The sequence below is a fragment of the Mizuhopecten yessoensis genome, unplaced genomic scaffold, assembly GCF_002113885.1.
Source record: "Mizuhopecten yessoensis strain PY_sf001 unplaced genomic scaffold, ASM211388v2 scaffold3453, whole genome shotgun sequence".
Taxonomy (NCBI): Eukaryota; Metazoa; Mollusca; class Bivalvia; order Pectinida; family Pectinidae; genus Mizuhopecten; species Mizuhopecten yessoensis.
In genome coordinates this window covers 62,149-74,851 of record NW_018405052.1, presented here as the reverse complement: position 1 = coordinate 74,851, position 12,703 = coordinate 62,149, and the positions used below count along the sequence as shown (strand labels likewise).

The window sequence follows — 12,703 nt, the reverse complement described above, 5'->3', positions numbered from 1 at the left end:
GAAATAGAACAAATTCAATTAATATTTATCAATTCGTTCAAGGGGTGCCAAATCCTATGTATGATTGTGTATAAAGCTGAGCCACCACTTAAACAGTGTGACCTATAAGTGGATCATGACTGTTGAATGTAGGTCTAAAAGAAAACTGGGTTCTCTGGTTTCGTGTTTTCACATGAAAATTATGTATTTGACTTACAAAGACAGTCACTAAAGCTGATAGTCTTCATGTATTTGGTGGCTTTGCTGCCTGAACACTGTACACAACGTTGATGTGATGTCGGCACGTCTTTGTCCTGGAATGTGTTGTAGGGACAGTCTATACAGCTGTCACCACTGCTATTTACTTCCTGACCCATGGCACAGATTTCTGTTAATATAAATACAACAAACTTAAGTATAGCAAGCCAGAAATCATCAGTGAAACATAAGAAAATCAAAAGGCCCTATTGATTTGTGTCACTAATCATTCAAAAGAATTAAGTTGGAACTTTACATGTATTTAATTTCTTTGACTAGAAAGGTCAATCAAAAGGACTTATTTGGACACTTTTGTTAGCCCTTCATCCGAGCAATCCAATACAGTAGTTTCCAATAGTTCTTTTAGAAAATTTAGATGATTCAATTACACGTAACCTTGATTCTTGGTCAAGGTTATCTTTTCACCCAAATAAAAGACTGATTTATTTCAGCACATCTGACCACAGCTTAACAATCAGTACTAATATCCCAAACAAAAACTTTCAAAAGATTAAATTTCTTCATCCCCAACATGAAAACAGTTCTACATGAATTAAGAGCTGTGGACAGGGTTGTATGAAATTCTAATGCAGTAAATGGCCAATAAAATGCTTTAGATTATGTTTGGCTACAATACCATACTGTGCTTACCTATGGTACAGTTCTCCCTATGAGTGGAGCCCGTGACCTCTGTGGTTTTGTTGGTAGGGCATTCTGAACAGGGATCAAAAATATCAGGATGATCACCAGTATGGTAGAATCTTCTATCGCATTGTTTACATTTCCTTTGTCCTGTGATAATTTCTTCTCCTGCTCCACAAACAACTAGAAATAAACAAAATAAAGGTGTAATTCAGATCCCCTACCCCTAAGGTGGAAGGATGGAAGGCGAGTAACAGATTGATAAGGAGGGTGTGACAAAGACATTACCTAACCGTCCAGGCAAATAACTGGCCATAGTTAGTCTTGGTTAATGTTCAAACAGTCACCAATTTTTTATCATGGTAACATCAAGGTTAGACCATCAGGTAACATCATGGTTAGACCATCAGGTAACATCATGGTTAGAACATCAGGTAACATCATGGTAAGAAAATCAGGTAACATCATGGTGAGACCATCAGGTAGCATCATGGTTAGACCATCAGGAATCATCATGGTTAGACCATCAGGTAACATCGTGGTTAGACCATCATGTAACATCATGGTTAGACCATCGGGTAACATCATGGTTAGACCGACAGGTAACATCATGGTTATACCATCAGGTAACATCATGGATCGACCATCAGGTAACATCATGGTTAGACCATCATGTAACAGCATGGTTAGACCATCAGGTAACATCAAGGTTAGACCACCAGGTAACATCATGGTAAGACAATCAGGTAACATCAAGGTTAGACCATCAAGTATAACATCATTGTTAGACCATCAGGTAACATCATAGTTAGACCATCAGGTAACATCATGGTGAGACCATCAGGGAACATCATGGTTCGACCATCAGGTAACATAATGGTTCGACCATCAGGTAACATCATGGTGAGCCCATCAGGTAACATCATGGTTAGACCAACAGGTAAAATCATGGTTAGACCATCAGGTAACATCAAGGTTCGACCACCAGGTAACATCATGGTAAGAAAATCAGGTAACATCAAGGTTAGACCAACAGGTAACATCATGGTGAGACCATCAGGTAACATCATGGTTAGACCATCGGGTAACATCATAGTTCGACCATCAGGTAACATCAAGGTTAGACCATCAGGTAACATCATGGTTAGACCATCAGGTAACATCATGGTGAGACCATCAGGTAACATCATGGTTAGACCATCAGGTAACATCATGGTTTATGGGAAGGTTTGAACATTGTTTTTTAGCTAAGATTTGATGTATATCCATACGAGGACAAAGTGATGCATACCCGTATGGAGACGAAGGGATGTATATCTGTACGGGGACAAAGTGATGTATATCCGTACGGGGATGAAGTGATGTATGTTTGTACAGGGACGAAGTGATGTATATCTGTACGGGGACAAAGTGATGTTTATCCGTACGGGGACGAAGTGATGTATATCGGTATGGGGACGAAGTGATGTATATCCGTACGGGGACAAAGTGATGTATATCTTTACGGGGACAAAGTGATTTATATCTGTCCGGGGACAAAGTGATTTATATTCGTACAGGGACAAAGGGATGTATAACAGTGCGGGGACAAAGGGATGTATATTCGTACGCGGACAAAGTGATGTATATTTGTACAGGGACAAAGTGATGTTTATCCGTACGGGGACATAGTGATGTATATCCATACGGGGACGAAGTGTTGTATATTCATACGAGACAAAGGGATGTATAACAGTGCGGGGACAAAGGGATGTAAATCAATATGGGGACAAAGGGATGTATATTCGTACGCGGACAAAGTGATGTATACTCGTACAGGGACAAAGTGATGTTTATTCGTACAGGGACAAAGTGATGTATATTCGTACGGGGACAAAGTGATGTATATTTGTACGGGGACAAAGTGATGTAAATCTGTATGGTTACTATGGGGATGAAGTGGTGTATATTCATACGGGGACAAAGTGATGTATATCCGTACGGGGACAAAGTGATGTATATCCGTACGGGGACGAAGTGATGTATATCCATACGGGGATGAAGTGATGTATATCCGTATGGGGACAAAGAGATGTATATTCGTACGGGGACAAAGTGATGTATAGAAATAGTATGCATACATAAAGTTGAATAATGAAAATCAAAGTCAAATGTATATCTGTACGGTTACTACGGGGACGAAGCAATGTATATTCCCATGGGGATGAAGTGATGTATATCCGTACGGGGACGAAGTGATGTATATCCATATGTGGACAAAGTGATGTATAGCCGTAAGGGGACAAAGTGATGTATGTCCGTACGGGGATGAAGTGATGTATATCTGTATGGGGACAAAGTGATGTATATTCGTATGGGGACAAAGTGATGTATATTCGTACGGGGACAACGTGATGTATGTCCGTACGGGGATGAAGTGATGTATATCCGTATGGGGACAAAGTGATGTATATTCGTATGGGGACAAAGTGATGTATATTCGTACGGGGATGAAGTGATGTATATTCGTACGGGGATGAAGTGATGTATATTTGTACGGGGATGAAGTGATGTATATTCGTATGGGGACAAAGTGATGTATATTCCTACGGGGACAAAGTGATGTATAGAAATAGTATGCATACATAAAGTTGAATAATGAAAATCAAAGTCAAATTTATTAAATAATAAGAAAAGGCATTTCTGAAATACTATACGCTGATGTAAATAGAAATGTCTTGTTATTTTAATTTTTTTTTTATGGCAGGTCACAAATAACAATTATTTTGTAATAATTTTGCCAAGACACTACTACTTTACAGGAATGATATGCAGACACAAAATTATCTAATCAAAACAAACTAAGTATTTACTTATCTCAATGTTTTTTTATTTATAACCTGGAAACACTACCAGAATGATGCCTGGACATACATACAGACGGATAGGACACATTTCTTTATCCCCGCCAACTTGGTTGGGAGGGGATAAAAAAAAACCATTAAATAACGAGCTACTTCAGGTTGGACACCCTGTACATATATTGTACTCGAGAAAAGTGATTTTAATCACAACATCTCTATAACATATTGAACTATTTTTATCATTCACTGATTTATTTGAACTGCACTCTTATAATTTTGGTTTTCAAAAGATAAAACTTACATTCACACTGCGAAGAACTGTTAGATCCCATATTTCTTGTGGATTCTGATGATGGGCACTTTTTACATTCATCCTTGAAATTCTCGTCCTGGTAATAACCAGTTGCGCAATCCTCACATGAATTAGATTTATTCCGGAAGGTTCCATTGTAACAAATTCCTACAGATAAAATAATCATACAGTAACACGCAGCTAGAAACCGTTATGGAATAATATGACGGTCTTGATCTGTTAGAAAGGAAACATACATACATGTACCGAAAACCTAAATGGCATACATAAAAGAGTTTTAGAGATGTATTATATGATAGCTTTAAAGATTTAGCCAAAAGTCAATATACATACTGATGTTACATCCAGATTCATCAGTTGTGCCTTTCTGTTCTGTTGTAAATTCTGATGGGCAAGGTATACACTTGACATTTAACTGTGTGCGGTACATCCCAATAGGACATTGAACACACGCCTGGTTACTCTCAACTCTCTCCTCCCCTACCGGACAGTCATCTGTGGGGAAAAAAAATGAAAATAATCTTTATTCTTGTGTCATAAAATTAACAGCACAGTACTTGTTTTATCAAAGTCTGTAGTTAATGTTAACACATATGTCCTTTGAAGAATGTATCACAGTGAGTGAATTTTGGTTTTAATGTTAACCGTCCAAGTTAAACTTACCATTGCAGTCAGTAAATGAATCTGACCCAGTGCCAGTGGTGATTTTTTGGATTGGACAAAAAGCACAGTAATCCATGCCATTATTTTCTTGGTAGAAATTCTTTGCACACACCTGACAGCTGGTTGATGACTTATTGTAAAAGTTACCAGCAGTGCAGTTTTCTAGATGAAAAAAAAGGAAAATTTCAAGATCAATCATGCACATACCTTCCTTATATATATTTCTAAACATGAAAGTTGAAATATTCCATTGGAAAGGGCCAGGAGCTTATTTTTAATCATTCTTGCATTAAAAGTATCAGCAATGTGTAAAATTATTTCAGAAGACCTGTTAAGGTAATATTTCACATTAAATTCATGTTTGTTTTATATTATATGCCTGAAAATATGTAAATTGACATACTGCAGTGGCTGATCTAGTGGGGGTAGCCTGGTAGGGGTCCAGTTTTCCCCTCTTCCACACTTTAGATTTCAAAATCTTTTACCAAACCTGAAAGATCCCTGGCCCACTGCTCGGTTTTTGGCATATACAATAATCTCCCCTTAATTTTGTTTTGAAAAAACTGTAGTACAGTTGGGTTAGGACACTTCTGCTGACCATTTAGGGGAGTCGGTTAGAGTGACAGTATAACAACCTGAAGTCCAGGGTTTGAATACTGGTGGTGTAATGTCCAGGGAATTTTTACTGTTCAGGCACTGTTGTTGATGACATTGTGTTTATTTCACCTTTGCAATTTTTTTCATTAGGTCCTGCAAGGTGTGCTTTTCTCTTCATAAGTTATTTATCAAACCTATATTCATGTGGAAAAAACAGCTTTCCAATACTTAGTTACATTTTTGGCGAGGTACAAGTATCCTTGAGTACCAGCTCATTCACCCCTAAAGACACATTTGAACTCTTCCAATTCAAAGGTTGGAATAGTTCATTAAGAAATTTCAGGGGTGAATGAGTTAAAGAACAGAAAAAAATACTGATGCTCTTGTTGTTGTTGAAGATTAAGTACAAGACATCAGACAGTTTTTCATGTCCTTATTGCTCAGTAGTAAACATACTATCACTCCCATTTATATAAAGTTTGGAACAGTTACTTAATCACAAAGAAATGATTTCGTAGGCCATATCATGTATACTCAATTTTTAAGTGACAAAAGTTCACTAGAAAAAGCATAAGATATCTGTTTAATGATATTCGTAAAACACTGTGACTTAAAACACATAGCTTCTAAAATGCATTTTGCTGGGGCTACACTCAATATTAATTCATGTACGTCAAGTTGTTTTACATAAAGAGTACAATAATTATCAACAAAATTGAAAGATATATCTAAGCAAGTAATCTTGAAGTGCAGATGGACAGATACATGCTTCTGATACCAATGTACTTGTCAAAAGAGTAGACAAGCATATACAAGTTATCTGGGGTTCAAGACAATCTATTTATAAAGGCAGGAGAGCAATGACAAGGGAAATTTAACAGATGGATGGATTGATAGACCATAGTAAGGTTTACTATTATGCAACGTTTTGTTAACGACAGGCATATAGAAATGTCATCAACATGGAAATATACAGATCTTAACCATCAATTTACAAATTACCGGTAAGGTAACATACCAACACAAAGACTTTGAGAAGTAGCTCCCTCATTCAACGTAACCTTATTGCCATCACAAGGTTTACAGATGGTTTGTCCAGCTTCATCCAGGTAGGTGTTCTTCTGGCAAAACTTACACATCTTGGTGTTAGTGTCATAGTACTGGCCCGCGGAACATTGAACTGAAACACAGGAGCATGAACATACGAGTCTCCAAAAAAAGCATTGAACACAAACACAGGAACATGAACATTTTAGTCTCCACAGTTATAGCATTGAAATGAAACACAGGAGCATGAACATACTAGTCTCCACAGTTATAGCATTGAACTGAAACACAAGAGCAAGAAAATACTAGTCACAACAGTTATAGCATTGAACTGAAACACAGGAACATGAACATTATAGTCACCACCGTTATAGCATTGAACTGAAACACTGGAACATGAACATACTAGTTTCCACAGTTATAGCATTGAATACAAACACAGGAGCATGAACATTTTAGTCTCCACAGTTATAGCAATGAAATGAAACACAGGAGCATGAACATACTAGTCTCCACAGTTAAAGCATTGAACTGAAACACAGGAGCATGAACATTTAAGTCTCCACAGTTATAGCATTGAACTGAAACACAGGAGCATGAAAATACTAGTCACCACAGTTATAAGCATTGAACTGAAACACTGGAGCATGAACATACTAGTCTCCACAGTTATATCATTGAACTGAAACACAGAAACATGAACATACTAGTCACCACAGTTATAGCATTGAACTGAAACACAGGAGCATGAACATAGTAGTCTCTACAGTACCGGTAATAGCATTGAACACAAACACAGGAGCATGAACATTTTAGTCACCACAGTTACAGCATTGAACTGAAACACAGAAACATGAATATATTAAAGTAACCACAGTTACAGCATTGAACTGAAACACAGGAGCATGAACATACTAGTCACCACAGTTAAAGCATTGAACACAAACACAGGCGAATGAACATTTTAGTCACCACAGTTACAGCCTTGAACTGAAACACATGAGCATGAACATTTTGGTCTCCACAGTTATAGCGTTGAACTGAAACACATGAGCATGAACATTTTGGTCTCCACAGTTATAGCGTTGAACTGAAACACAGTAGCATGAACATTTTAGTCACCACAGTTATAACATTGAACTGAAACACTGGAGCATGAACATACATACTTGTCACCACAGTTATAACATTGAACTGAAACACCGGAGCATGAACATTTTAGTCTCCACAGTTAAAGCATATAACACAAACAATGGAACAAGAACATACTAGTCACCACCGTTATAGCATTGAACACAAACACAGGCGAATGAACATTTTAGTCACCACAGTTAGTGCATTGAACACAAAGGAACATAAACATACTAGTCACCAGAGTTAAAGCATTGAACACAAACACAGGAGTATGAACATACTAGGAGCATGAACATACAAGTCACCACAGTTAAAGCATTGAACACAAACACAAGAGCATGAACATACTAGTTTCCACAGTTATAGCATTGACCTGAAACACAGAAACATGAACATACTATTCTCCACAGTTATAGCGTTGAACTGAAACACAGTAGCATGAACATTTTAGTCACCACAGTTACAGCCTTGAACTGAAACACAGAAGCATGAACATACTAGTTACCACAGTTATAGAATATAACACAAACAAAGGAACTTGAACATACTAGTCACCAGAGTTAAAGCATTGAACAAAAATAAATGAACATGAACATACTAGTTACCACAGTTATAGCATTAAAATGAAACTCAGGAGCATGATCATGTTAGTCTCCACAGTAATAGCATTGAGCTGAAACGCAGGAGCATGAACATAGTAGTCTCTACAGTACCGGTAATAGCATTGAACACAAACAAAGGAACATAAACATACTAGTCACCAATTATATCATTGAACTGGAACACAGGAGCATGAAAATACTAGTCTCCACAGTCATATCATTGAACTGAAACTCAGGAGCATGAACATTTAAGTCTCCACAGTTATAGAATATAACACAAACAAAGGAACATAAACATACTAGTCACCAGAGTTAAAGCATTGAACAAAAACACAGCATGAACATACTAGTTACCACAGTTATAGAATATAACACAAACAATGGAACAAGAACATACTAGTCACCAGAGTTAAAGCATTGAACAAAAACACAGCATGAACATACTAGTTACCACAGTTATAGAATATAACACAAACAATGGAACAAGAACATACTAGTCACCAATTATATCATTGAACTGGAACACAGGAGCATGAACTTCTAGTCACCACAGTTATAACATTGAACTGAAACACTGGAGCATGAACATACAAGTCACCACAGTTAAAGCATATAACACAAACAATGGAACAAGAACATACTAGTCACAAGTTATAGCATTGAAATAAAACACAGGAGCATGCACATACTAGTCTCCACAGTAATAGCATTGAACACAAAAACAGGAGCATGAACATCCTAGTCTCCACAGTAATAGCATTGAGCTGAAACGCAGGAGCATGAACATAGTAGTCTCTACAGTACCGGTAATAGCATTGAACACAAACACAGGCGAATGAACATTTTAGTCACCACAGTTATAACATTGAACTGAAACACTGGAACATGAACATACTATTCTCCACAGTTATAGCATTGAAATGAAACACAGGAGCATGAACATCATAGTCTCCACAATTATAGCATAGAACACAAACAAAGGAACATGAACATACTGGTCACCAATTATAGCATTGAACTGAAACACAGGAGCATGAACATACTAGTCTCCACAGTTAAAGCATTGAACACAAACACAGGAGCATGAACATACTAGTCACCTAAGTAATAGCATATAACACAAACAATGGAACAAGAACATACTAGTCACCACAGTTAAAGCATTGAACACAAACAAAGGAACATGAACATACTAGTCACCAGTTATAGCATTGAACACAAACACAGGAGCATGAACATAGTGGTCACCAGTTATAGCATTGAACACAAACACAGGAGCATGAACAAACTAGTCACCAGTTATAGCATTGAACACAAACACAGGAGTATGAACATACTAGTCACCACAGTTAAAGCATTGAACAAAAACACAGGAGTATGAACATACTAGTTACCACAGTTATAGCATTGAACACAAACACAGGAGCATGAACATACTGGTCACCAGTTATAGCATTGAACACAAACACAGGAGTATGAACATACTAGTCACCACAGTTATAGCATTGAACACAAACACAGGAGCATGAACAAACTAGTCACCAGTTATAGCATTGAACACAAACACATGAAATACAGGAGCATGAACATACTAGTCTCCACAGTTATAGCATTGAAATGAAACACAGGAGCATGAACATACTAGTCTCCACAGTTATAGTATTGAACTGAAACAATGGAGAATGAACATACTAGTCACCACAGTTATAGCATTGAACTGAAATACAGGAGCATGAACATACTAGTCTCCACAGTTATAGCATTGAAATGAAACACAGGAGCATGAACATACTAGTCACCACAGTTAAAGCATTGAACAAAAATAAATGAACATGAACATACTAGTCACCAGTTATAGCATTGAACACAAACACAGGAGCATGAACATACATACTTGTCACCACAGTTATAGCATATAACACAAACAAAGGAACATGAACATACTAGTCACCACAGTTAAAGCATTGAACAAAGACAAAGGAACATGAACATACTAGTCACCACAGTTAAAGCATTGAACACAAACAAAGGAACATGACATACTAGTCACCAGTTCTAGCATTGAACACAAACACAGGAGCATGAACATACTGGTCACCAGTTATAGCATTGAACACAAATACAGGAGCATGAACATACTAGTCACAAGTTATAGCATTGAACACAAACACAGGAGCATGAACATACTGGTCCCCAGTTATAGCATTGAACACAAATACAGGAGCATGAACATACTAGTCACCACAGTTATAGCATTGAACACAAACAAAGGAACATGAACATTTTAGTCTCCATAGTTATAGCATTGAAATGAAACACAGAAACATGAACATATTAAAGTCACCACAGTTATAGCATTGAACTGAAACACAGGAGCATGAACATTTTAGTCTCCACAGTTATAGCATTGAACTGAAACACAGGAGCATGAACATACTTGTCACAACAGTTATAGCATTGAACACAAACACAGGAGTATGAACATACTACTCTCCACAGTTATAGCATTGAAATGAAACACAGGAGCATGAACATACTAGTCACCACAGTTATAGCATTGAACTGAAACACAGGAGCATGAACATTTTAGTCTCCACAGTTATAAGCATTGAACTGAAACACAGGAGCATGAACATTTTAGTCTCCACAGTTATAGCATTGAACTGAAACACAGGAGCATGAACTTCTAGTCACCACAGTTATAGCATTGAACTGAAACACAGGCAGGAGCATGAACATTTTAGTCTCCACAGTTTTAGCATTGAACTGAAACACAGGAGCATGAACATACTAGTCTCCACAGTTATAGCAATGAACTGAACCACAGGAGCATGAACTTACTAGTCACCACAGTTATAAGCATTGAACTGAAACACAGGGGCATGAACATACTAGTCTCCACAGTTATAAGCATTGAACTGAAACACAGGAGCATGAACATTTTAGTCTCCACAGTAATAGCATTGAACTGAAACACAGAAACATGAATATATTAAAGTCACCACAGTTATAGCATTGAACTGAAACACAGGAGCATGAACATTTTAGTCTCCACAGTTATAAGCATTGAACTGAAACACAGGAGCATGAACATACTAGTCTCCACAGTTATAGCAATGAAATGAAACACAGGAGCATGAACATACTAGTCTCCACAGTTATAGCATAGATCACAAACAAAGGAACATGAACATCATAGTCTCCACAATTATAGCATTGAACTGAAACACAGGAGCATGAAATACTGGTCACCAATTATAGCATTGAACACAAACACAGGAGCATGAACATACTAGTCACCACAGTTATAGCATATAACACAAACAATGGAACATGAACATACTAGTCACCAGTTAAAGCATTGAACACAAACAAAGGAACATGAACATTCTAGTCACCAGTTATAGCATTGAACACAAACACAGGAGCATGAACATACTAGTCACCACAGTTAAAGCATTGAACACAAACAAAGGAACATGAACATACTAGTCACCAGTTATATCACTGAACTGAAACACAGGAGCATGAACATACTAGTCACCACAGTTCTAGCATTGAACACAAACACAGGAGTATGAACATACTAGTCACCACAGTTATATCATTGAACACAAACACAGGAGCATGAACATACTAGTCACCACAGTTCTAGCATTGAACACAAACACAGGAGTATGAACATACTAGTCACCACAGTTAAAGCATTGAACACACACAAAGGAACATGAACATACTAGTCACCACAGTTAAAGCATTGAACACAAACTCAGGAACATGAACATACTAGTCACCACAGTTAATGCATTGAACCCAAACAAAGGAACATGAACATACTAGTCACCAGTTATATCACTGAACTGAAACACAGGAGCATGAACATACTAGTCACCACAGTTATAGCATTGAACTGAAACACAGGAGCATGAACANCAGTCCCATCAGTTGTGTATACTTATCACACTGACCACCATCTGATGTCCAGGCCCATCAGTTGTGTATACTTACCACACTGACCACCATCAAATATCCAGTCCCATCAGTTATGTATTCTTATCACACTGACCACCATCTGATGTCCAGTCCCATCAGTTGTGTATACTTATCACTCTGACCACCATCTGATGTCCAGTCCCATCAGTTATGTATACTTACCACACTGACCACCATCTGATATCCAATCCCATCAGTTGTGTATACTTATTACACTGACCACCATCTGATGTCCAGTCCCATCAGTTGTGTATACTTATCACACTGACCACCATCTGATGTCCAGTCCCATCAGTTATGTATACTTACCACACTGACCCCCATCTGATGTCCAGTCCCATCAGTTATGTATACTTACCACACTGACCCCCATCTGATGTCCAGTCCCATCAGTTGTGTATACTTACCACACTGACCACAATCTGATATGCAGTCCCATCAGTTGTGTATACTTATCACACTGACCACCATCTGAAGTCCAGTCCAATCAGTTGTGTATACTTATCACACTGACCACCATCTGATATGCAGTCCCATCAATTGTGTATACTTATCACACTGACCACCATCTGATGTCCAGCCCCATCAGTTGTGTATACTTACCACACTGACCACAATCTGATATGCAGTCC

The 12,703-nt window shown here is 37.7% G+C and overlaps 1 protein-coding gene across 1 annotated transcript in view; it reads right to left on the bottom strand.

The window, feature by feature from the left end:
• LOC110447500 overlaps window positions 1–12,703 on the bottom strand; it is a 114,877-nt gene that overhangs the window by 42,335 nt on the left and 59,839 nt on the right. The window contains exons 26-31 of the mRNA XM_021493236.1: window positions 6,314–6,475; window positions 4,699–4,860; window positions 4,369–4,530; window positions 4,024–4,182; window positions 889–1,062; window positions 197–367 (exon numbers count right to left, since the gene is read on the bottom strand). Of these exons, the coding sequence (XP_021348911.1) occupies window positions 197–367; window positions 889–1,062; window positions 4,024–4,182; window positions 4,369–4,530; window positions 4,699–4,860; window positions 6,314–6,475 (990 nt within the window). The remainder of the gene's footprint in view (window positions 1–196; window positions 368–888; window positions 1,063–4,023; window positions 4,183–4,368; window positions 4,531–4,698; window positions 4,861–6,313; window positions 6,476–12,703) is intronic.